Below are 26,972 nucleotides of genomic sequence, written 5' to 3'. Positions count from 1 at the left end.
GATATGTTACATGATTACCTGGATCTAAATGGGAAGCCTATCCACACAGACTCCTCATAGCATGTACCTCACTTAGAGAGAATGAAAAAACAACAATAGTTTAAAGGAATGGCACCATTGTGCGACAAAGAATAAAATATTGCTTAGCACAATTTTAGTGTGCTTATAATTCTTAAAATGCCCTCCAAAAATACTGGAATCACTTAAGCTGAAATTTCTGCAAATATGTGTATTGTCCCATAGACCATAATTTGTGAACAATCTTTTTACTGAAAACAAACAGATTAAGACTCTCGTCAATACCCAACAGATAATCACAATTAGATATTATAAGGTTTTATTCTATTATTCAAGCGAGCAAGCCTTCACCTATTATAATGTTGCATCGTGAATGTAAACAATGCCAGCCAGTGTAGAGCCCACCTACTACAAACTGTAAATCGCTCATTTACACACACACACACACACACACACACACACACACACACACACATACCGTACATGGACGCACACAGACACTTTACATATCACTGTTTCTCTCAGAACTGGATATGCCACCTGGCAAAGCTAATTGATTCCCGTCAGAGTATGATGGAGGATATTGACTATTTTATGATAACTTGGATTAAACGTGATATCGGATATCGTCTCATCACTAATAACACCTAGCTGCGCGTGTGCACCTTCTGCAGAAACGACTAATTGCACACCTTCTGCTAAAACACCTGTAGTAGCTGCACACCTGAGGCAAAAACGACAACAGTAGATGCACAGCTTCTGCAAAAATGCTCCAAAGGGTTTTTTTCCCCGTAGCAATATCAACCCCTATGTTTTATCATCAGAAGTATTAAATCATCAGCAGCAACCTGACGAGGTGCTGATATGGGCCTTGGCCTCTCTTACACACTCAACACACTGTCATCCATTCACTTTCCTGTCCTTCACAGGGACAGTTGGGGGGAAAACACATTAATAGGCAAGTCTTCTTGGCAGCTTTCCTTTGAACGTGTGGGATTTCATGTTGCAGTGCAAGAATGTTCATGGTGGCATTTCAGAAAACTGGAATACTCCTGAGCTCCGCCCTCTACCCACCGTGGTCCTAAACAAGAAGAAAGGGGCATTAGTGGCATTAGTAAAGTAAACACTATTAAGCCAACAAAACGATACTACTATGCACCAGTTCAGCGTAAGTACTGGATATGGAAACATTCAGTTGAGGAGTAGCTCGCCTCCATTAACCAGCCAGTGGCGAGGGAACAGTCTCAGGCTTTGTCCAGATACACGGTCTAATGTTACAGCTCTGCTTTTCAGTAAGAATGTTATCACTGTCAGCCTGCGTGGAGATAGAGGACAGGAGAGGGAGAAAAAAAGGAGTTTAATATCCCAGGAATGCCTCAGGTTAACTGTGGCAAGGGAGAGCCTATAGTTCGCTCAGTGAGTTGAAAGCCACCAACGCGGTAACGTTCCCCGTGGCCTTTGATGTGCAGCTCTCTGAGGGGAGGGCGAGGGGGCTTGTGCTGTCATGTTTCACCCATGAAAGTGAGAGAATCCTGTAATCAGACTCTATTCACGGTAGAGCCCCACCAACACCGTCTCCCACGTCCCACCCATTACCAACCCCACCTCATCTCCTTCTCTCTCTCTTTGACAGAGTGTCAGTGTGATGTAAAGGGTACCTTGAGTGGCGTTGGGGAGTGTCAGCAGGTGAGCTTACCCAGTGTTTCCTTTATACTCTCCACCTGTGATGAGCAATAATACTTTATACCAGTGGTTCTCAAACTTTGAAATTGGAAGGTCTTCCCTTAATTTTAACAGAGTACAAATGGAACCAAATGGTCAATTTGGTTCTGTCAAAGGTTACAGACTTGTAAGGGTTCATTTAGACCCCCATAAAGGAACCTAGAGAGTCCATGATATCCACTTTGATAACCACGGCTTTATACTGTACTGGCGTGGTTCTCAGCCTTTGTAGGCTGTGACCACCCAACATAATCATATTTGAACTGGGGACCCCCAACCCTGATAAACACCTGGAATGTAGGAGTTGAGACATTACATTTTGTTTGACTCGGTTCCACACATAAATATTGTGAAAATAGCTTATTTTTCATGCAGTAATGGTATTTTTTCTTTGCCTTTTTAATAGCTTTTTAAGGTATTAAAAAGGTCTTAAAAGGTCCTTAAATTATCAATTCACTTAATCATGTGGGACCCTCCTTGGGGTCCTGTCCCGCAGGTTGAGAGCCACTGCTGTACTGTACATGAAGGGTTACATTTTGTGTTATTTCTCTCTCTAATGTTGACAGGTATGTCAACATGCTATTTGATGTACCCATTTACCAGTGGTAAAGTAAAAAAAAAAAAAGAATTTAAAATAAAAATAAAAGGGGGGAGCTGGCCAGAGCTCTTAATTGCTCCCTTTGAACTTCAGAGGGGTTGTGCACTGAGGTAATCGATTGGGCCATAAAAGTGCTCGTTAGTGATCTCTCTTATCAATGTCATTTTAATATTAATATTATCGTTGTATTAGTTTACTGTGTTTTGCATGGGCTGTATGCCTAATCTGATATTTTCACTGTTCATCGTCTCCTCTAGAAAAACGGTCAGTGTTACTGTAAACCAAATGCATGTGGACACTCCTGTGACACATGTAAGCATGGATACTTCCTGGTGCAGAAACGCAACTATTTTGGCTGTGAAGGTGAGTTATATCTTATATCTCTTCGACTCAATTATTATACCATTGTATTTAAAAAGCAGGTTAACACTTATGATCTAAACTAGATACTTACAAAATGTGTTTCTGTCTTCTATTAAAACCACTTCCATGCAACATGTAATACCGTATTTTCCGGACTATAAGGCGCACCGGACTATAAGGCGCACTCTCAATGAATGGTCTATTTTCGAACTGTTTTCATATATAAGGCACACCGGACTATAAGGCGCACATAATAGACGCTACCGTTGCGTTATGCATCCAACAGATGGAGCTGTGCTAAAGGGAATGTCAATGTCAATGAATGATCCATATATAAGGCGCACTGGACTATAAGGCGCACTGTAGTTTTTTGAGAAAATTAAAGGCTTTTAAGTGCGCTTTATAGTCCGGAAAATACAGGTATATCAATAATTAACATACAAGTGGAACAAAATATTGCAGCTGTTTGTTATTACATTGACATTGGACATAGATACAGTAGATATTGATTGAGATCTTTGAAATGTTACTTTAAAACCAACATGAGCTATTATACTTTCATCTAAGAGAATGTCTTGTTTCTGTCCTCCTGATAGGCTGTCAGTGTGACGTGGGCGGGGCTATGGGCAGGGCCTGTGATGATGTGTCGGGACAGTGTCGGTGTCGGAATAACATAGTGGGCCGTACCTGCACAGAGTAAGCACTGAATCATAAACGTAATAATAGATAAACACATTTCTATAGAGGCACTGCAACTATCCGATTGATCAAATAATTGAGAAGCATGTTTAAAAATATTTTGGGAACGTTTCAACAAATCTATTAAACATTTAAGAATATTTTATACTTTGTCGCACATCAACGGTGCCATGTAGAAATAGTGAAAATAGTAGCTCTACAAGCTCACAATGCGTCTTCAAGCTTTAGTTTTTAGTTTAGAAAGTTTTATTTCGGTCCCATTTGGCAGCCAGTAGTACAATCAGTATACTCAAGCTTGTACAGTAGATATATTTTCACTATTTTTGATTGATTATTGATGAATGATCGATTAGTTTGATTAACTGTTGCAGTCCTAATGTATTTTATCTTCTAGACTGTATCTTATCTGCCATGTGGCTTAACAAGACATACTCTTTCTTAACCTATGGACAGCTGAGTGCTGAAAGCCCTTAAATCCTCATGCACATAAAGACATCTTTATTCACTATAATTTGGGTTCCATTCTGCACCACTAGGCCCGCAACCGGCTACTATTTCCCTAGCCTCCACCAGCTTAAATATGAAGTAGAGGATGGCATCACTCCCAACTCTAGGCCTGTGCGCTTTGGGTTTGACCCTCGCAACTTCCCAAGATTCAGCTGGAGAGGTTATGCCATTATGTCTACGGCACAGGTCAGTACACGTTTGCTTCAATTGTTGGGATATTTTCACTGCATTACCTTGATGCACTATGTGAAATAATTTGGCAATTATTATATCATTTGGGGTTAGGGTTAGGGCTCGACCTTGTCTGTCATCTCAAGGTTTTACAGGATGCATCTTTCCATTTCCTTTTCCACTGTTACACTTGCCTTCTCTTTTACTTCCCCCACATTTACAACGAGGCTATTGTAGGCAATGTGGTGGCTAGCTCTCCTAGCACTAATCCTATCTCTCCTCAGCCAGAGGTGATCCTAATGCTTGCTGTAGGCTTTCCTGGCCCTTTCCATGTAATAATGCGCTACGCCACTCTCCAACACAAAGGGGCAGCGCGTGTGAGAGCGAGGATCTTGGTAATGGAAGAGGCTGGCTTTCACTCTTGCTGTGACTGTAAGTGAAGGGCTATCTTTCCTATAGCTTTCCTTTCCTGTCTTGACTGCGCTGGCTCTCCATGAATTAACCCCTTGTTTACCTGCTTAACCCACTAGAGCAGTGGTTCTCAACCTTTTCAGGCCGTGACCCCCCCCAAGATATTCACATTTTAACTGGGGACCCCCCACCCTACGAGCACTAGTAGAGGCATAACATTTTTGGAGCTGTGTGAAGCACAGGCTCCCTATACGTGGCCGTGTGGGTCTGTCTGTCTGTGTGTGTGTGTGTCTGTATGTAGCCTGAACTTCCTAAACTTCGGCACGCTACTAGTCCCACAGTTTTGCCACCACACACTCGCGCCATATGTCAAATCGACCGGCTTACTCGGGAATCGTGGGCTAGTAACTTGCTAAGAGAAAGGTTCAATAGTTTAATTGATATTAATTTATTAGTGAATTAATTTTCCCCATTGACTTATAATGGGAATCGCAAAAACTCACATTCAATTATTTGTCTCTCGCAAACCATAGGGGCTAGAGTTTCAAGACTTGGAGAGGAGGTTCATAATGATTTCAAGGATTAAATAAAAAATAATTGTGTCATTTGGCCGCATGGTGGCGCCATAACACCCCACTTTACGTTTTGGCCTGTAACTCTTGAACCGTAGGTCGGAAAATCAAAAATATTTTTTCCCTGGATTCCTTGGCTCATGACGCATCTCCCCATATAGGCCACGCCCATTTGCGCCATGATAGATTTTCCGCCATCTTGAATTTTCTCCAAAACACACTTTTTGCTCCTTTTCCTACATATTTTCTTCAAATGTCACAAAAATCGGTACACATGATCCACACACACACACACACACACACACACACACACACACACACACACACACACACACACACACACACACACAGCTCCACTTCACACGGGTGTGATTTTTATAACACGGTTCTATTGTGAAAATAGCCGATCTACATGCTCACAACGCCTCGCAACGCGAGGCGTTGTGAGCATGTAAATCGGCTATTTTCACAATTTCTGCCTCTAATATTTGACAATTTGACCAATGTTTAATTTGTCATTTTAGAAGTATTAAAAAGTCCTTAAATTGTCACTTTAGAAATGTGCAGACACCCTCCATACACTTAAACTTTATGTTGGTTTGTTTCACTGTTGAGGAAGAAAACAACGTTGCACATTAAGTTCATCATCTGGGGACCTCCCAAAATAATTTGGGGACCCCGGGGTCCCGACCCACAGGTTGAGAACCACTGCACTAGAGTCACTCTGTTATTAACATTTCCCTTAACGCCTCCCCACCCAAACCTTTGTCTCTCCAGTCAGCTGTGTGTCCCCTTCCCCTTGTCTCTGCAGACTGAAGTCAGAGTAACAGTGCATGTTGATGTGGACGAGGCAAGGCAGCCTTTGTCCCCCCTGTTCCGCGTGGTTCTGCGGTTCGCTAACCCCAGCGGTACAAATGTGAGCGGTAGTGTCAAGGCCACCAATAACCGCGGTGCCCCAGGTAAGGCTGTGCTTGACACCAAGTTAGCTTTTAAAACGCGTCACCATGCATACCATTGTCATTAAGGTCCAATTCAACACCCTGTTCACACCCTGTTTGCTCATAACACACACATAATAGAACTAAACACACACTGTACTGTAGCTTTTGTCAAGGGAGTTAAGGCCATCCATACTGGTGCCTGGGGGGTACCAGGGTTCCAGGACTGTGGCTCAAAAGCAGGGGCATCAGCTTTCTTTTTAAGGTTTAACCATGTTAAAAGGCTTTAACTCATTGACTGCCACTATTGTTTTTCGACTTAGGTCGTTCCCTGACAGCTATTTTTAGTTTAGTTAGTTGTATGATGTCCAGGGACGGACTGGGACTAAAATTCAGCCCTGGCATCTTGACTAGACCAGCCCCCACAACCAGCGCGCGCAGATACTCTACCGACTCGTCGGGTCGAGGGCAGCACATATAAATACACAATTAAGCTTTTAATACCACAACTTTTACACCACCAACAAGCGGAGTATGAACATGATTAGTGCCAAAATGTGTCAGAACTTTGGCAAGTTAGCTAATGAATGGAAAATAAGCATATTGATCTGAGAATTGGACAAACAAGTTGTATTGTATTGTTCAATATGCAGTAGGCTATAGGCTACTGTATATTATATACTAGAGCATGACACTGACACCAAACTGAGACTCTGCACGCAGAACTCTGCAAATCTATACTCCGCACCCAACGGAAAACAACAAACAATGCTTGCAGGGCAGAATTAGGCAAATACCCACTCATTGTAAAAGTAAAAAAGAGAGCACTTAAATTCTATAATCACCTAAAATAAAGCAACCAGACACTCTCCATAACATAGCCCTCAACCATAGTGAAACTGTACCTTTTCCTATGCAAACTTCAAATAGTCTTCAATCAATCAATCAGGAATAGATAGCACCTCAACTCTGCAGCCGCACTGAGGCGCTTCAACACAATAGTGCATCAGTTCTTTTAGTTGTGCATACTAGCCTAGTATCCACCAAATGTTTCCTCAGCTCCCCTCAAGTGCAACCAGTCATTATACAGACAGCAATGTTAGCTTAGCTTAGCTAATGTGAATATGTTTTTGTTTACAGTGAGAAAACACTACAAACATAATGTAATGTCCTCTTCAAAGCATAAAACACAGACTGCAGTGAGGCCTCAGTGTAATCTCTTCCAGAGGGAGATTGACACTAGAAACTCAGCTGTTAACACAAAGCAATCTGTTGGACATTGAGTTTGATATGTCCATTCTAAACAACTGTTGCAGTGGGCCGCTAGGCTAGGGGGCTGCCCAGTGGCAAAAAAAAATAAAATAAAAATAAAAAAACTGGGCGGCCCCCTTGCCTAGCGGCCCACCGGTATGCCAGATGGCCAGTCCGCCCCTGATGATGTCAGATGTGATAGACGTCATAGGATTTTCACATGGGTCTCCATATATGGGTAACTGGTTCGATATATCACTGGGATTATTCCAATTGCCAATATCTTTTGGAAGGGGCAACATCCTTCATCCAGAACAAAAGAATATTCTTCCTGGCAGTAAATGTTTTCCTGCAAAATGTAAAATGGGAGGGGATGGAGAGCTGTTTTTTTTTATTTTTTTTTATCACGCCTACTTCCTGTTTCCTTCCAGCAGATGCGCACCATCCTGATTATTGATTAGTCAATTCAGTTCAATTCAAAGAGCTGAAAAAATATACGTTTACATTGCCAAAGCAAGTTTCAAAACATAATAAAACAGTTGAAAATGGGGAACACATATACAGTTGGAGGGGGTACACAGAGCTATGTCACATTTTGTCATTATGTATATGCACAGGGTATCAAGCTTTTTGGAACAAATATCAGCATTTATTTTTTCTCAATACAATTTCAATAGCATACACACGAAGGAAAAGGAAAAAAAAGCCTCAAATTTAAAACGTGTTTAAAGGTAGCAGCTCTGTTTATACTGTATGTGCAGTAGGTCTAGATGTAGTCAAAGTCGTCCTGAACCATCAGGAATAACTCATCAAAGTCGTCATGCAGCAGTCATGCAGCAGAGAACGAGTTTTAAGATAGAAAATAAATCTTAAATAAATAATGTGCCGTACACCAGAAGCCCCTGGTGAGCCAGAATGATTGACAAATGACCTTTCAATGAAGTCTTTGAATGAACTATATCATTTTGGCTCAGAAAACCACTCAGACCAGAACATTCACATTTTTCTCAAGAGGAGGGCATAATATCAACTATAATATCAACATAGTTGTTTCCCCCCGGCACTGGTGAGGCATAACAATAAAAACAACAACCACCCTTCATGTTGTTTATAAATTGGCGCATGAGGCATCTAATATCTTTTACACAGTCGATGACAGCCGATGCTTGTCTTATTGTAATGTGCTCTCAGCTGTGATGGTGTCATTTTACAGCCTGCGTTTGTTTTGTTTTTTTCTTCTGCAGGGTCAGGTCAGAGTCAGGAGGTGGTGTTCCCTGTCAGCACCTCCCCTACTTTCCTTACTGTTCCAGGAGACGGTTTCGCTCAGCCCTTCTCTTTGACGCCTGGAAAATGGGTGATCCACATACAGGCCCAGGGAATCCTGCTTGTGAGTACAAGAGGGTAAAATGGGCTTTGTTTGTGCGTCTTCCTCATGTCGAAGGCCTATGCCCTGAGTCATACTGAGTTGTGCACGGGTGTTGCGCACCATAAATAGCCAATCTACAAGCTCGAGCTTGTACATCTGCTATTTATTTTTGGTGCACGACAGCCACGCGCTACTATAAATCAGGCGTAATTTATGCTCTGGTGAAAGGATTAACGTGTCAGTTTGTTTTAGAAAGAGAGTCATAATTAATAGCGATAATAGAAAGAGCCTCTGTCAGAGGAATCAGCACCACATTTATTGCTATTTTCAAGTATTGATCATGGTGCTCAAGATGCAAATGACCACGGCGATACTGTATCTAATGCCAAAAAGAAGGAGTCGTAACAGGATTCAGTAGCCTTGGGAATGGAATATTTGAGGTTGTAGAGATGCCCGCATTATTAACTGTACACAACGACTTGTGGTTGAAATGTTTTCAAAACATTGCTATTGTTAAAAGTTAATGACTGGCACTTTAGACAATGTGATATGTTTGGGTTGCGTGCTTGGTGTAGCTTAAATGAAACTTTCCCTGTATCACTCTAATTCTCAGGATTACTTGGTGCTGCTTCCCCGCGACTACTATGAGGCCCCTCTACTGCAGGAGAAGATCACCCAGCCATGCACGTACACCCCCGCTGCAGATAGAGACGCCAAGTAATTACAGGATTTATTTAATTGTTTGACAGCACGATCATCAGTATATTTTGGATTCATGTTAATGTGGGTTTTCAGATATTTAACCACTTGAACCGTCAATACTTAATAACCTTTCCAGTCTTAGAATCTGACTTTTTATTTCACAACACATTCCCCCGCTTCCATTGGGATTTATGGGGTGAATGAATGAGTGTGGCAACAGAGTTATTTGGTTTGGAACAGACCCATCTTGTCTCTTTCTGTCATAGTGACATTGTCCAGCATCAGATCGTGTGTCCCTATCCAAATCAGGTTCTCCAATAGCCTCTTCTGTTTTTTTGTTTTCACTTTCACTGTCCTTAGTCTGCTCTTTTCCCCCTCCAAAGCTCTTTGCCAAAAATAGCCGATCTACAAGCTCCACAACGCCTCGCAGCGCGAAGCGTTGTGAGCAAGTAAGCCCCCCTGTAGTAACTCTGAGGACCCCCTAGGGGTCCCAGACCCCCTGTTGAAGACCCCTGAGCTAGAATGATGAGTGCCGATCTCTGGAAATGGATCCTTTGGTGTTATTGCTTATACAGTAGCTGACCACCATTTTTGTCTGCACGGCTCTTTCTCTCAGCTGTCTGTTGTATAAGCACGTGTCAATGGACGGGTTCAGCTCAGCCCTGGGAACCCAGGGAAAGCTCTCCAACCGCGCAGGGCGCCGGAAGAGGCAGGTTCCTGTGCAACGGCCCACCCCAGATCACCCAGAGATGGCCTCTGTCAGTGGCAGACAGGTAGGCACGCCTACCTTATGTGCAAATGTTCTCATGTTGCACTTATGAAAGTACATTTTCTGTGTTCATTGTCTCAGCACAGTTTCCTTCTGTTATGACTCTCAAAGTGGTTCTCACTCCCCTCCCCAACAAAAAAAAGAAATCGCATCAAATCCACTTTAAACCCTTTTTATACTTAGAAATACTATAAAAATAGACGATTTGTAAGCTTGTAGATCTACAATTTTTGAAAAAGTAAAAAATGAAATAAAGTTATTACCGATTTTTAGTCCAGGGGGTTCCGTGGCCAAATACATATAAATTGGGGGCCCTTCACTTGTTTGGCGTTCTTGTACCAGGTATGAGAATGTATTTGTCACTTGTGTCTGTCTGCAGGCCCAGCTCCAGCTTGGTCTGCGTGTGTCTCGGCCCGGTCCATACGCTCTGGTCCTGGAGTATGCCAGCGAGGTGGACACGGTCCAGAATGTCAACCTGCTCATCAACGGCCAGTCAGATGGCCAGAGCCAGGCCAGGGCCAATGTTTACAGCTGCACTTACAGGTGCGTGTTAAATGTCATTGCATACAGCCATTAGGCATGACTCCTGATGTGAACCAATGCTGGGCATCTGCTCATATTGCTGTATAAATAAAAAATGTTGTTCCTGGTCGGTATTAAGGGATTATTTCATACTATTTATGCTATTGAAAATGTATGCTTTTTAAAAATAGCAGATATACGAGCTCACTGCTGCGAGCTTGTAGATCTGCCATTTTTTTAAAATCGTGAAAATCTGTGAATATATCTTTTTCAAAGCAAACTTCTGTAACTCAAATCTCTGCATCTGGGGGGTCCCTGGAATAAAATATTTTGAGATGGGGGTCCGCGGCCAAATACATGTAATTTTGGGGATCCTTGACATGCAAAAGTTTGGGAACCACTGATTTGAAGGATTTAGAAGACATTTATAGAATCGGGTAAAAAATATTCAAAGACTTGCAGAAATTTTCAAGAAAAAAAAAACATAGCAGATCTTCAGAACAGCTTTCAGAACTCTGTGCCGCGCTGTGTAATGGGTTAATGTTGGTTTGTTCATTGCACCACATGCAGCTTCCTCTGTCGGAGTGTTGCCGTGGACAGCACTAATCGAGTGGCCGTGTTCCAGCTTACGCATAAGGACATTCTCCTCCTGCAGTCCTCCACTGCCTCCTTCCTGCTGGTGAGACAGAGGATTCGCAAAAGATCATTAATCGATTTAATTACTGCTTATGAATATGAGAACAGAATTAACTTTTTTTTTTTTTGTGCATTTCATATTTGTAAATTGTCTCTGTAGCATAAGGTCTTTGCAGTGCCTGCAGAGGAGTTCCTCATGGAGTATGTGAACCCCAAGATACTCTGTGTCTCGGTCCATGGCCGCTTTACTGAAGACAGGTACAGTAACTCAGTAACGGGGTATCACGGGGTAATAATAACATATAGCAGGGGTCTTCGACAGGGGGTCCGGGACCCCTAGGGGGTCCTCAGAGTCACTACAGGGGGTCCTCCAAATCTTGTGTGATAGAAACTTTTTTTATATTAACCACTTGAACCCTAGTGTTCATATTCTGAGAACATTAGCCAAAAATAGCAGATCTACAAGCTCACCACGCCTCGCAGCGTTGTGAGCTTGTAGATCGTCGATTTTCGGCAAAGAGCTTTGGTGTAGAGGGGGAAAAGAGCAGACCAAGTACGGAGTGAAAGGTCAAATGAATTAGGTATTGACGGTTCAAGTACCGGTAGTTAAATATCTGAAAACACAAATTGACATGAATCCAAAATACACTGACGATTGTGCTGTCAAACGATGAATCTATGAACAGGTTGTGGGGGTCCCTGCTTCTTCTCTCTCTCAACTAAGGGGTCCTTGGCCTGAAAACGTTGAAGACCCCTGGCATAGAGCAAACCTGTTTATAAGAAAAATTACCTGTTGCCCTTTTCTTTGGCCTCCTGCTGTGGAGAGACAAATCCATCTGTTTTCCAGGTGTGTTTCGGTGCATTCCTCTCCCAGGGCAGGGTCACTCACCTGGGGTTGTCAGAGCAGAGGGTCGCAGGGGCGTCACAAGGGCTAGGAAAGTGGGACTGAGTTACCAGGGCCCAAGGTGGTGGAGGGGCCCTAGTAACTTTAGCTATTGAAAAATAGCAGATATACAAGCTCACAGCGCGGCACCGAGTGCCGCGCTGCGAGCATGTAGATCTGCTATTTTTGAAAAGTTGTGAAAATGTGCGCAAATCTTTGAATATATGAATTTTTTAAGTGAACGTTTGTAACTCAAATTTTGCTTCTGGGGGGGTTCCTGGAACTAAATATTTTGAGATGGGGGGGTCCGTGGCCAAATTCACATACTTTTGGGGGTCCTTCACATGAAAAAGTTTGAGCACCACTGACATAGAAACATAAGTTTCTTGCAAACATTTTCACAATAAAAAAAAAAATAGCAGATCTACAAGCTCGCAGCGCGGCACTCGGTGCCGCGCTGTGAGCTTGTATATCTGCTATTTTTCAATGGTTAACATTCATGGGGGGCCCGCAGTGAATCCTTGTACCCAGGGCCCAGAATTTGGTGTGACGCCCCTGTAGGGTCGGCCTCCCTTTATTTGCTTTCCCTCTTTCAAACCAACACCCAGTGGCCAACCTAGAATTTCCAGCCGTACAACACATATATTTACAGACAATTATTTACTGTCAGTTTCCAGTCCTGTTATTTGACAGTAGCGTTTCAATGATTTCTGCACAGTTTCCCTGAATCCATAAAATGAGTTTCCAGGCTCTATCTTTTTAGATTTAGAAGATTAAAGCTGAGATCCAGTTTATTTGAATGAATATAGTTAACCATTGTGCAGGGTAGAGTATGTTAACTCATTCGCTGCATTTAAAAAAATATTTTTGAAGTGCCAGGATGCCCCCAGTCTCCATAGACTTCCATGTCATTCATAGTGCACGGATTAAGCACGCCCCTGCATAGATCATGCACCACGTGCGTGCACGCCGTTCACAGCTTTCAAACAAAAAAATCCGTTCAGGCATTCATGATCAGCTGCCATTATGTTTTCTTCAAATGTAAACAAACATGGCGGCCATGTTTGAAAGATGGGGTTGGTATGGGGGTCAAACATGCAATTTCGCGATCGCGATCATGCCTAGTAGATGGAAGGAGGTCCAAAAATATATATATATTTGCAAAAATGGCCCAAAACTCGGGAAACTTGGGCATGGCAGCGGCAGGGTATGGGAATAACTCGGGAAACTTGGGAGGAGGCAGCAAATTAGTTAATACGATTTAACTAGCCCATCTGCGGTGGTTGGAGGTGATCTCTCTCTTCTATTGAGAAAGTTTGAGCCTGGTGTCGGGTAGGACACCTAGGGCCATATTTTCCATCTGCTTCAAATAACCATTGTCATAATTAGTCTTTGCCAACGACTAGGGGCCCTATTTTCGTCCTTACCTTAACCCTTATCCCTAAACTTCTTTGCCTTTCTTTTTTTTGTATTTTCAAAAAAACATTTTAAAATAATTTAACTTGCTGAGCTACATCGACACTTTGTCAGCTTGTAGATAGGCTATTTGAAGTATTTTAAAATGTTTTTCAAAATAGTAAAAAAAAAAAGGCAAAGGCTTTTAGGGTTAAAGAGTAAGGCTCGGACAAAAATGTGGCCCCTACAACTACATGAAACTTAGCATTGTAGCTTTTATAAACTTAAAAAAAAAAAAAAGGTGAGCTGTGTTTTCAGGACTCTCTTGTGAAAACAATATGTGGACAGCCTCATTCAAATGGTTTCCCACTCACTGAACATGGCTCAACTAATGAAAGCCTTAAAAAGAGTGCTTCCATTAAGATCACAATTCACCCTTTGTCAAGTCCCGCCCATTGGTCCTGCCCCTCTCCACACCCATTGGTTGCTGTGTCTTGGTGGGACATTCAGTGGGACATTCCATCCACTGCCATGTTAAATGGTAAATGGTGCATTTATATAGCGCTTTTTTCCAAAGCGCTTTACAATGTGCATTACATTCACCCATTCACACACACATTCATACACCGGTGGTGGTGGAAACCATGCAAGGCACCAACCAACTCACCGGGAGCAACTTGGGGTTCAGTGTCTTGCCCAAGGACACTTTGACATGTAGACAGGAGAAGCTGGGATTTGAACCGCTAACCCATGGATCATTGGCCAACCCACTCTACCTCCTGAGCTACAGCCGCCCCACACATGTTAATTCAGTTGCTTCATATTGTTATTCTGTGTGCTCAATTCTAATTTCAAACTTTGTTTCAATCAATTGGAGCTGCTCAGTGGCACCATAGTGAATCAGCATGTTTTTAAATGTTTTTATTTCTCCAAAAAATTATGTTTTAGCTAATTCAACATAAAAAAGGCGGGACACAAGGCAGATGGAGCCTGCTGGCTGGTCAGTCAGGGACCAACCAGGAGGCTAACAAAGGGTGAATTAAAAGCCTATTACTGAGCCCATATCTCTTCTATCAAGAAAGCAAACTTTCTAAATGGAAAAACAATCTCTTTCAAGTCTCTCGCAGTAATTTGATACGGTGTAGTGGTTTGCTAACGATATCACAAGTTCTTTGGCCTTCATCTTTCTACATTTTGAACCGAAAATAAATAAACGAGAAAAACCATGTAACGAGGTGCCAGAACTGCCTCGTGACAGAAAAGCTAACAGATGAACAAAAGACAAAAACATTCAAACAAATGGGAGTTCAGGGATATTTGGTCATGGGGCTTGAATCTATGTAATGTCATAATGAAAGAGAAAATATGCAAGAGGTGGAAGCAAAAAACAAGGATGGGGGGAAAACTAATCCTGAAGGCAAAGGCGATTGCCAAAGGATCAGACAGTTAACCTCTAAAACAGGAGCTTTCATACGAAGTGTGTGGAATGTGTAAATGTGTGATTTCTTTAGTACATTGATGAAAGAGAATGTGATTAGGTTCGGTTTATTAGTTTATTAGTCAAATGCGTATCCATACAAGTACAGACAAACAATGAAATGCTTGTGCCAAGAGCACTCTCAGCCTTATTGCACACAAAACAATGACAACAACAGGTCACCCAGGACAACCCAAAAAACAACAAAACAACCATACAGTGTGACAGTGTACAGTTTAAAAACTGCGTATATTGTACATGACTACCTACGTCTCGCTTCCATCTCTTCGTTAAGCAGCCTGATTGCTTGAGCATAAAAACTATTACTGAAACGGGTGGTGTGAGATTTGATGCTCTGGTAACGTTTTTTTGAAGGGAGGAGATAGAACAGGGAATGGGCGGGATGACAGCTGTCCTTTAAGATGTTCTCTGTCTTTTTCTTACAGCGTGTGTTATAGATTGTGTGTAGCTGTGGTAATTCTGTGCCAATGATTTTGGCAGCTCTCTTCACAATTCTCTGTAACTGTTTACTGTCTTGAGCAGTCACGTTACCAAACCACACTGTTATGCATCCTGTCAATACACTTTCTATGGTACAGCGATAGAAATTAACAAGAGCCTTGGTGCTTAGGCCAAATCTCCTGAGGCGCCGCAGAAAGTACAATCGCTGCTGCGCTTTCTTAAGGATACCTTCGCTGTTTTGAGACCATGTGAGTGAGTTTGTTATGTGAACACCCAGGAATTTGAAACTGTCCACTATGTCTACAGGTGAACCATTTATGGTTACGGGACTGTGATTGACTTCAGATTTCCTAAAGTCAACGATGATCTCTTTTGTTTTACTAACATTTAGAGAGAGATTGTTATTCTGGCACCATAGGGTTAGCTCTTCAATTTCCCTCCTATAGGCCCTCTCATCATCGTTGGATATTAGTCCTACAACCGTGGTGTCATCTGCAAATTTGAGAATAGAATTATTTCCACACCTGGCAACACAGTCATAGGTGAACAGACTATACAACAAGGGACTGAGGCAACAGCCCTGGGGCGCTCCAGTCCTGGTCAATATCTTAGATGAATGCTTGTTCCCTATTCGTACAGATTGTGGCCTGCCTGTCAAAAAGTCAAACAGCCAGTTGCAGATACTACTGCCCAGACCAAGACCCCTGAGTTTCAACACAAGCTTAGATGGTACAATCGTGTTAAAGGCAGAGCTATAATCTATGAAGAGTAGTCTGACATAAGAGTTCTTATTCTCCAGATGTTTCAAGGCAATGTGTAGTGCGAGAGAAATAGCATCATCGACTGATCTATTAGCACAGTATGCAAACTGTAATGGATCAGTATTGGCAGGGATAATGTGCGTTATATGTGATATAACCATTTTTTCCAGACACTTCATAAGAACAGAGGTCAAAGCCACAGGGCGATAATCATTAAGACAGGTGACAGGATTTTTCTTTGCTATGGGTACAATTATGGTTTCCTTGAAACACAACGGTACCGCACACAATGACAGGGACATATTGAAAATGTCAGTAAAGACTCCCGAAAGCTGGTCAAAACACAACTTAAGGACACGTGAGGCAATCCCATCAGGACCGGCCGCCTTATGAGTCCCAACGCTTTTAAAAGTTTTACTCACATCTCGTTGTGTCACCTGCAGCTCCACCGCACCGGGTGTACCCCGCACCGGTGTAACTGGGTCCGTGTTGTGAGATTCAAAGCGGGCGAAAAAGTTATTCAATTCGTCTGGTAGAGAGTCCGAGGTGTTAATAACAGCCGGCTTCGGTTTGTAATCCGTAATCGCCTGCAGCCCTCTCCACATACGCCGTGCGTCACAGCCACTATAGTTGTTCTCCAGTTTGTCCCTATATTGTCTCTTAGCGTCTCTGATCGCCCTCCTCAGGTCGTATCTGGATTTTTTGTACCGTTCCTCGTCCCCAGATTGAAAAGCGGCTCGGCGCTCCCTCAGCTTCAGACGAGTATCCTGGTTCATCCACGGCTTCTCGTTGGGATAGGAGCGAACGGTTCGCGCTGGGATGCAATTATCCACACAGAATTTAACATAGCTGGTGACAGTGTCAGCATAGTTATCCAAACTTGTGGCTGAGTCTTTGAAGATGGACCATTCTGTCGATTCAAAGCAGCCCTGGAGTTTAGATACATTATCTGTGGACCAGCACTGTACAGACCTCACCCTGGGTTGCTCGCTCTTCATCCTCTGCTTGTAGGCAGGTAGTAGTAGCACCGCATGGTGGTCAGATCTCCCAAAGTGGGGCCGTTGAACCGCTTTGTAGGCATCCTTGATGGTGGAATAACAGTGATCCAGCGTCCTTACCTTCCTTGTTGGGCACTTAACGTGCTGGTAGAAGTGCGGCAACACCGATTTCAAGTTGCAGTGGTTAAAGTCCCCCGCCACGATTGAAATGGCTTCCGGGTGCTTATTTTCCTGCTTACAAATGACATCGCTTAGCTCGTCCATAGCTTCGGATGCATTCACTTCTGGTGGGATGTATACATTAGTCAGAGGATGTCAAGATTCAAAAGAGGATCACTGGAGATTAGCGCCATTTCATACTGTACATTAAGACCTCTGCTTGGGGATTGACCCCATGTCCAAATGGGTCAAATTGTTCCACTTCAGCGCTGCTTGGCAAACCCTTCAAATACTCAACCACCTTTAAGCAATATCGGCCTATTTATTATTTTATTTTATTTTATCTTATATTTGGAGCGGTGAAAGCGCTCCCAATAGACAGGTATGTCCGTGGGTATGTGGGTGGGTGGGTGGGTGGCTGGCTGGGTGGCCGTGTCCGTAGCCTGGCAATACCTTGAGTGGCCACACACAACACACTAGTTAAAGGAGGGGCGCTGTTTTATGCAGGCCAGGCACACTCACCACTCACTCACACACACACGCACGCAACACACACACACACACACACACACACACATAGCTGCTCAGATTCACCGCTCCACTTCGAACCGAGGTTTGATTTTTTCAGTTTAGGCAGTTGTTTTGCCTTAAATGTTTGCCTTGTCTGTGATGATAGTACATTTTCTACAGGCATTTCTTCTGGTATTGTTTTTGTGCTTTTAATTATGTACTGTGCTCGTGTGCTGTACCTACAATTGCCTCTCGGAGGACATTAAAGTTTCCTAATTCTTAGTCAACATCTTGCTGCTGCTCTTCTATCTCTCCAGTCAGCATTGTGTTCCAAGCCAGTTCACCAGACCTGCCGCATCATGGCTTTTGGACGCAGCTGGTGACGGACAGCCGTCCTCCCCCCGGGTGGTCACCCCTCCACAGAGGGAGAGCGAGGAGTGGAGACGGAGGCGACAGCTCCCCCTCACTGAACCCCAGAGTGAAGGGGTACTGCTTAAATCTCCCCAGGTATCCAGAGGAAGTAACTAAGTGCATTTACCTAGGCTGTTTGGAGGCTCGGTAGATCAAAATTTAAGTACATTTTGATGCCAACAACACTTTCATACTTTTACTTAAGTAAATTTTGAATTCCGGACTTTTACTTGTAACAGAATATTTCTATATTGCAGTATTGATACTTTTACTTAAGTAAAATATGTGAGTACTTTTTCCACCACTGCCAGGTATCACTGTTGAATTGTGCCCTTGTTGCCAACACCAATGACCCGTAGCTGTTTTAAGCCCGCTGTCTCGAGGGCTTGAGACAACGGGTCCCCTAGCTCAGCGCCATTCCCATGCATTTTTCAGTCTGCACCCTTTCTGCACTATGCTCCCTCTCCTGTCCTCCCGTTTTTCCAGACGGAGATCAGTTTCAACCCCAAGGTACCCCTCCCGGGCAGGTATGTGGTTGTGCTCCATTATCGGCAGCCAGAACACATCTCCTTCCCCGTGGAAGTGCGGGTGGACACGGGGCGCACCTGGAATGGTGAGTTTGTGACAGTCTCACACCACCTGTCAAACGAAAAATGAATCATACCGGCTCCCTTTGAGCATAATGGTTTTTCTCCTGGCAGCGGCTAATGGATGTAATGCATGAGCGTGGGATTTGGGCATAATTGTGGTCTTCTCAGTGAAGAGGCGATACCTTTTTAAGGTCAGATTAAAGCCTCTATCATAGTGCAAGGTGAAGAGCTATCACCTCGCCGCGTTGTAGATTTCTAGCTATCACCTAGGCTTTGTTATATATTTTTAGGTGATAGCTAGAAAACTGGTGAAGTGATAGCTCTTCACCTTGGATTTAGAAACCTTTTTTATTAGTTATTAGTTTTTATCTTTACAGATTATATTGTTTTTCTAGATAGATATTCATTTGCATTTGTTATATTGCTGTTGATGTACTGACATTTAATCTTGTTTATTATTGTGATATTTTATCTGCTTATTGTAAGTCGCTTTGGATTAAAAGCGTCTGCTAAATGCCTAAACTGTAAACTGTAAACTATGATAGAGGCTTTAAGCCCCTCAGGTCATGACAAGATGATCAAAGACCTTGGTCACACTTTCCGTTATAGCCTTAATAGCTCTTGTTGTGTGACATTCTGTGAACTCCCCTCCTCTTTCTCTTTTCCCCCCAGGCTCCATAAATGCCTCCTTCTGCCCCAGTGTCTCCGGCTGCAGGGAGGTGGTCATCGCCGAGCAGCGCATCGCCCTTGACCTTGAGCGCCATTCCTGGCGAGAGCCCATCATCTCTGTCAAGATTCCGCCTGGAAAGACCCTCACCCTGGTTAGTCGCTTAAGTCCATCACTAAGCCTGTCGTGCTTACCGTTCTCAACCAGTTGTCTGGGTCACCCAAGAGGCGATGCAGTGAACTTAATGTACCTTTTAAGCTGTACATGACACTTTTGGGCTGCCGATTAGAGGCACATTTCTTGAACGGAGGAGATTATGCTTGGAATGCCTTGTTAAGGTCGTTCAGGTCAAGAGCCTGCAATGATGAGGTATGCTCCCCTCAGGGTTCTGCCATATCTTAAAACAACAACAATGACCTGGCTGTACGCAGGGGTGTCGCACCACATTCTGGGCCCTGGGTACAAGGATTCACTGTGGGCCCCCCCTAAATGTTCTTCATACGGGGAGGGGGTTTAACCCATTTAGACTGGGAATGCATTATTATTATGCCTTATTTTGTGCTTTAACTATTGAAAAACAGCAGATATACAAGCTCATAGCAGGGCACCGAGTGCCACTCTGCGAGCGTGTAGATCTGCTATTTTTTGAAAATGTGTGCAAGTCTTTGAATATTTCACATCCTTCTAAGGTTTTTTGATGGTGCAGCGTTGTGAGCTTGTAGATCTGCTATTTTTCAATAGCTAAAGTATATAAAATAATTAAGGTCCTAACTCAGTCCCATTTCCCCCCCTTGTGACGCCCCTGGCTGTAACAGTCCGCAGAACAGCAAATCTGGAGAGATCACTCACCAGATCCAGGTCCAAACAGAATAAAATAAGGGCTTAAGCTGGTATTACTGATTATCATCATCAGAGCATTGTTGATGCTTTTTTTTATAATTTGTTATGCTTTGTTTTTCCGCTTTAGGATTATGTCTTGGTGGTTCGCGATAACAGTTACGTCCCAGATCTCCTGAAAGCGAAACCGCTGGATAAGTCCTCGGATTTTATACAACACTGCAGAGGAGAGGGATTCTATATTGAGTAAGCAGTCAGTGCATACATCATGTCTTTAAGCTTCTTACTGCTCAAGCAATCATCTTCAGCATTAAAAACTTAAGATACAATTTAGAATGAATTATGTTTTACAGTAGTTGGATTGCTTATGATTTAACTTCATTTGTGATTTCAGCTTTATGTGTTACCTGGCTTGTTTCAGAAGCACCAGAAGGGCATAAAAATAACCCATGTAATGGATGTTTTTGTAAAGGGTGCCCTCTAGCTGCAATTATATGAATAAACCGACCTATTTTTCTATGTCTTCAGCCCCAGAACATCGTCCCAATTCTGCAGAGACTCAGCCCGCTCCCTAGTTGCAGCCTATAATGGTGGAGCTGTGCCTTGTAACTGTGACCAGTCAGGCTCTACGGGGTCTATCTGTGATCCAAATGGAGGACAGTGTCCCTGCAGGCAGCATGTCATTGGTCGACAGTGCACAAAGTGTGCTACAGGATACTATGGCTTTCCCTACTGCAGATGTGAGTGGACATTCATATTCTCACCCCAACTCAAATACAGCCACTTGGTCAAGGACCCGAGGTGTCCCTTTCCCACATTGTGAATATCCTCTAGTGTCATGTGTAGACGCCCAGAGGACGCCAATACATTTCTATAGAACTCCCTCAAAGTCTGAAATGTAGGCCTCATGCATGTGCTGTCTGTGACAATGGAATATGTATCATATTATCATAAACTCATTGAAAACAAGCAATGTCACCCTTAAAAACACTAAGGCAGGCGTGCGTAAGAAGCTGGCTAGTGCCCTGTGAGGCACATCCGAGCATGGCCTTCACCAAGTGAGAGAACAAGCTTCTGCCAACCAAGCGGTGTCTGAGTTGCATACTGATATAGGGTGGTAATAATTTATGATCATTCCCTCATCATCGACATGGTGCACGAATCCTCAGCGCCAGCTTCAGACGCCAAAGGCACCTTGACAAAATGGCAAAATGTGATGAGAATGCGTTGGACATTCTCACTAGCATACTGTACATCTGTCTCCCATACATGTCATCTGTATTTCATAACATAACTGTTATGAAATACCGCAAATACTGAACCTGAATATAATCTGTTTCCCCTTCTGTAGCATGTGATTGTGGTCGTCGGCTGTGTGATGAGGTGACAGGCCAGTGCATTTGCCCTCCCCAGACTATCAGGCCTTCCTGTGATGTGTGTGAGGCTCAGACTTTCAGCTATCACCCCTTGTTGGGCTGTGAGGACTGTGACTGCTCACCCCTGGGCACCAAGACCAGTGCAGGTCCTGACTGTGACCGCGTCACTGGACAATGCACGTGAGTGGAACTGGAACTCTGTGTGCGATAAAACACTCATGAAGCACTCTGTCTTTTTTGTGTATCTTATAATTATGTTTTGTGTAAAGCACATTGAATTGCCTTGTTGTGAAATTGCCTTGCCCTTGCCTTGTCTATTATATTACTACTAAAACCTCACCTCGAACACATGAAGTTCAAGTCTTATTGTCCCAAATAAGAATATTGATTTACAGTGTATATAACTAACACCATACTTTACTTATTCAGTACAGTATGTATACTTCTAAGTTCTAATACAGATACTAGTAAGACGGCAGGGCATGATGTCAGAACGGCAAACCCATAGACCGTAAAATTGTGTACACGTCTACACGGACGGACGGACACGGACAAGATGTGACGTTTCTCAAAGTAAACTATAAGATACCCCCATAGATACAAATCTGGGAAATTGCAAGTGTGGTTGCCTATTTATAGGCTATACTTGATGTCACGCTATATGCAATCTGGCTAGCTATCGTCAAAGAAAAGTTCAGTCGCTCTTGTCTGTAAACGAGAGACTACGCTATTATGTGATGTCAAGCTTGCACTACTCCTTCATTGAACTTTTGGGGTTACTCTATAAAGTTGTGTTGCCTATGGCAACCACACTAATAAACCCTCCAGGGGCATTACCCAAACCAGATCGGAGTATAATGCAAATCTCAACTAGGCTACATACAAGTCAATATCTGTGTATGTTCTTGCAGGTGCAAACCTCGGATTGGGGGACGGCAGTGTGACCGCTGTGCAGAAGGTTATTATGGCTTCCCAAACTGTGTAGCGTGTGTCTGTAACCAGGGTGGGGTCACACCAGATGTATGCCATCCTGACACAGGGAGGTGTCTCTGCAAGGTCAGTGTGGTGTAAAGTAGAACAGTGGTTCTCAACCTGTGGGTCGGGACCCCCATGGGTGGGGGGGGGGTCCCCAGATGATTAACTTAATGTGCAACATTGTTTTCTCTCTCAACAGTAAACAAACCAACATAACGTTTTAAGTGTATAGATAGAGGGTATCTGCACATTTCTAAAGTGACAATTTAAGTACTTTTTAATACCTCTACAATGACAAATTAAACATTGGCCAAATTGTCAAATATTAGAAGCAGAAATTGTGAAAATAGCCGATCTACATGCTCACAACATGTGAGCATATAGATCTGCTATTTTCACAATAGAACCGTGTTGTACAAAATGTAATGCCTCAACTCTTAGTGCTCGTCAGCTGGGGGGGGGGGGGGGTCCCCAGTCAAAATATGATTATTTTGGGGGTCGCGGCCTGAAAAGGTTGAGAACCACTGAAGTACAACAATATGCCATTCAGCTTTGTTCTGTTTTATCTCTCCTCTGACCTTCTCCATGTTGTTGTTGGTGCTGCTGTTGCAGAAACATGTTGTAGGTGAGCGTTGTGACGCGTGCAGGGATGGCGCCTTCCATTTTGACCCGTCCAACCCTACTGGCTGCACCAGCTGCTTCTGTTTTGGAGCTACTGGCCAGTGTCAGAGCTCCAGCAAGCACAGGGGGAAGGTCAGTGCATTTTAATTTCCCCTCCATGAATGCCTTTGGAAATTCCACCCATGCAAATGTGTGGTGCACATCATACTTGGTTAATAGTAATATATCTCGAACTTTTACACAAAGCAGCTGTTCAGGAAAGCCCTGTTAAATGAATCACTTTGATCTATTACCTGGCATCCCTATTTTGGGCATAGGCGAAAATGTTCAAAAGTAACCACAAATTGTGAATGTGGCAGATCTACAAGCTTACACGTTGCAGATCTGCTATCTTTGTATATGCAGTAGGGCTCAAGTGGTTAAATAATGAGCGTTGCCGGTATAGAAAACATCCATAGTGACAAGTGAAACATAATTGTTAACCCGGCTAGCGTACACCAAAGTATGAGATAAGTCACTCTGGACATGTTTCCTGTGGGTAGTTTGTGGAGATGCGTAGCCAGGGGTGTTGCACCAAATTCTGGGCCCTGGGTACTTAAACTATTGAAAAATAGCAGATATACAAGCTCACAGTGCGGCACCGAGTAGATCTGCTATTTTTGAAAAATCGTGAAAATGGTCTTTGAATATTTCAAATCCTTCTAAGGTTTTTTGTTTCTATGTCAGTGGTGCTCAAACTTTTCCATGTGAAGGACCCCCAAAATTATATGTATTTGGCCACGGACCCCCATCTCAAAATATTTAGTTCCAGGTACCACCCAGAAGTAAACATTTGAGTTAAAAAATACATATATTCAAAGATTTGCACACATTTTCACGACTTTTCAAAAATAGCAGATATACAAGCTCACAGTGCGGCACCGAGTAGATCTGCTATTTTTGAAAAATCGTGAAAATGGTCTTTGAATATTTCAAATCCTTCTAAGGTTTTTTGTTTCTATGTCAGTGGTGCTCAAACTTTTCCATGTGAAGGACCCCCAAAATGATATGTATTTGGCCACGCACCCCCATCTCAAAATATTTAGTTCCAGGTACCCCCCAGAAGTAAAAATTAGAGTTAAAAATACATATATTCAAAGATTTGCACACATTTTCACGAATTTTCAAAAATAGCAGATCTACAAGCTCACAGTGCGGCACTCGGTGCCGCGCTGCGAGCTTGTATATCTGCTATTTTTCAATAGCTAAAGTATATAAAACTAGAAGCAGTGCTCTTCCGAGCACAGGTCTCCACCAGGCCACACAAATCGGCCTGTTATAGCGCCACCATGAGGCTGATGTAAAAAATGTGGGGCAGAGGTTCTGAATTAGCATCCAGGGAGTGTGTGTGCTCAGTTTGGCAGCGATCGGGCCAACAGCGCCGGAGATTAGCTGGTAACAACCAGGCCACACAAATCGGCCTGTTATAGCGCCACCATGAGGCTGATTTGAAAAATGTGGGGCAGAGGTTCTAGATTGGCATCCAGGGAGTGTGTGTGCTCAGTTTGGCAGCGATCGGGCCAACGGTGACTGAGATTAGCTGTTCACAAACTGCGAGGACGCACGGACGCACGGACGGACGCACGGACGGACGGAGGGGAAAACATACTCTCCCTCAGCCTTCGGCTGGTGGAGACAATAATTAAGGCCCCTTCCACCTTTGGCCCTAGTAACTCAGTCCCAGTTTCCCCCCCCTTGTGACGCCCCTGTGCGTGGCTGATATGTTTCCTGTTGGTAGTTTGTGGAGATGCGTGGCTGGCGTCTGGAGAGGGCAGACCAGGAGGAGGTTCCCTCCGTTCTGAACCCAGCCAGCAACACAGTGGTGGCAGATGTCCAGGAGCTGCCTGCAGTTGTACACATTCTCCACTGGGTGGCACCATCTTCATACCTAGGAGACAGGGTGAGTAGATTGGAGACTGCTTGCCAGGTCAAGAGAAGTCGGTTCATGCTTTGTTTCATTTCATGACAGTTTTTCAGCTTTTGATTTCATAAAATAATTATGTTTGTCAATACTTAAATTCGTGGCCAACCTCAATCCGTAATTTATACATTTATAAAAATGTATACATTTTTATTTGTAGCCAACTTTCTTAATTACGGTGGCTTCTTGCCTCTGTTGGGATTATCTTCATTCTCCCTCTCCTTTTTCTTCTCAGGTGTCATCTTATGGAGGCTTCCTGACGTACCAGATAAAGTCCTTTGGTATCCCCAGTGAAGGGATGACTCTGCTGAACACAAGACCAGATGTTTTGCTTACTGTGCGTAGAGTCACGATTCTACTTCAACTCTTTGTCAATGTCTTATGTTCCCTTTCTGAATAACTCATCCTCATCTGGACATGCTGTGTGTTCTCAGGGTCAGGCCATGACATTGGTCCACCAGACTCCAGAACCCCCTTCTCCAGACCGACTCTATCAGGGCAGGGTCCAACTTGTTGAGGTGGGTTTTCACATGGTTTTACCCTTATTTAAATGCATTTACTGTACTACTTATATTTAAACACACTTCCCTAAAGTAGTTTTCATCTTGATACAATTCATATTAATGATCATTCGGTATGTGTGATTGTGTGAATATATATAATTATAATTAAAAGATACACCTATACCTCCTATTATAACCTGTACTTGCTCTAATATGCCCTATTCTCGAAACATACGCACTACCACTGTCTTTATTCCCAGGAAGATGTTTACTATTGTACTGATAGTCGCTTGCTGTAAGAGTCAGCTAATTGCCATTTCACACTAAAGTGAGAAAGAGCATTCATTTGATCGATTTTCCCACTATGTAACGTGATTTCTCAATGTCTAATAAAATATAAATATTTTCATTTGTTCTCAAAGAATTCCTAACACGAGTTCCTGTATAATCCCTCACTAAATCCTCCATTGTCTGTGTAGGGAAACTGGCGCCATGCCGGCACCAGCAGGCCCGTGTCCAGAGATGAGATGATGACGGTTCTAGCCGGTCTGGCAGGCCTGAGGATCCGGGCTCTGTTCTTCACACAGACCCAGCGCCTCAGTCTGGGGGACGTGGGCCTGGAGGAGGCTACTGACACCGGGGCTGGAAGCCCTGCCAACACCGTGGAGGAATGTGCCTGCCCCGCACGCTATTCTGGAGACTCCTGTCAGGTAGGGAGGCAAGAATCCAGTGTAGGTCATGAATAATTGTGGGCTTGTCTGAAAGGCGAGACCAGTATGTTCTCCTGAATCTTTAATTCTCCTCAAAAAAATTACAGACAGTACAAAGGCAGGGCCTTTAGCCAATGAGGAGCAGCGTTCTTTGGTGACATCACCACCAACAAGTGCGACCTGATATAAATAACACCCACATGAAATCTTTTGTAGTATGTTCTCCCAAATCCTTATATAGTAAAGATTTGTGGGCTAGCTGAAAGCGTATGTTCTTCCAAATATTTATGTACTAAGGTTATTCTCCTCAAAAAACTGTCCAACCGTACAAAGGCAGGGCCTTTAGCCAATGAGGGAGAAGCGAGCCCACACTGTTTCGTAGGAACAGTATTTCTAGTTCTGAATGTAATATTTACGTGTCTTAATCAGATT

The 26,972-nt window shown here is 43.4% G+C and overlaps 1 protein-coding gene across 1 annotated transcript in view; it reads left to right on the top strand.

The window, feature by feature from the left end:
• LOC308285016 (laminin subunit alpha-3-like) overlaps positions 1–26,972 on the top strand; it is a gene marked incomplete at both ends in the record, with an annotated part of 95,084 nt that overhangs the window by 45,006 nt on the left and 23,106 nt on the right. Inside the window, 23 exons of the mRNA XM_080725737.1 lie at positions 1,652–1,704; positions 2,596–2,701; positions 3,298–3,397; positions 3,937–4,093; positions 5,873–6,020; positions 8,495–8,637; positions 9,230–9,333; positions 9,935–10,091; positions 10,467–10,630; positions 11,180–11,288; positions 11,406–11,503; positions 18,208–18,397; positions 18,788–18,914; positions 19,564–19,712; positions 20,526–20,641; positions 20,924–21,135; positions 21,747–21,951; positions 22,683–22,827; positions 23,359–23,499; positions 25,145–25,306; positions 25,563–25,664; positions 25,762–25,845; positions 26,310–26,540. Of these exons, the coding sequence (XP_080581863.1) occupies positions 1,652–1,704; positions 2,596–2,701; positions 3,298–3,397; positions 3,937–4,093; positions 5,873–6,020; positions 8,495–8,637; positions 9,230–9,333; positions 9,935–10,091; positions 10,467–10,630; positions 11,180–11,288; positions 11,406–11,503; positions 18,208–18,397; positions 18,788–18,914; positions 19,564–19,712; positions 20,526–20,641; positions 20,924–21,135; positions 21,747–21,951; positions 22,683–22,827; positions 23,359–23,499; positions 25,145–25,306; positions 25,563–25,664; positions 25,762–25,845; positions 26,310–26,540 (3,203 nt within the window). The remainder of the gene's footprint in view (positions 1–1,651; positions 1,705–2,595; positions 2,702–3,297; positions 3,398–3,936; positions 4,094–5,872; positions 6,021–8,494; positions 8,638–9,229; positions 9,334–9,934; positions 10,092–10,466; positions 10,631–11,179; positions 11,289–11,405; positions 11,504–18,207; positions 18,398–18,787; positions 18,915–19,563; positions 19,713–20,525; positions 20,642–20,923; positions 21,136–21,746; positions 21,952–22,682; positions 22,828–23,358; positions 23,500–25,144; positions 25,307–25,562; positions 25,665–25,761; positions 25,846–26,309; positions 26,541–26,972) is intronic.

Source organism: Nannobrachium achirus (genome assembly GCF_963921795.1).
Source record: "Nannobrachium achirus genome assembly, chromosome: 5".
NCBI classification, from domain to species: Eukaryota; Metazoa; Chordata; class Actinopteri; order Myctophiformes; family Myctophidae; genus Nannobrachium; species Nannobrachium achirus.
This window is presented reverse-complemented; position numbering and strand designations above follow the sequence as displayed.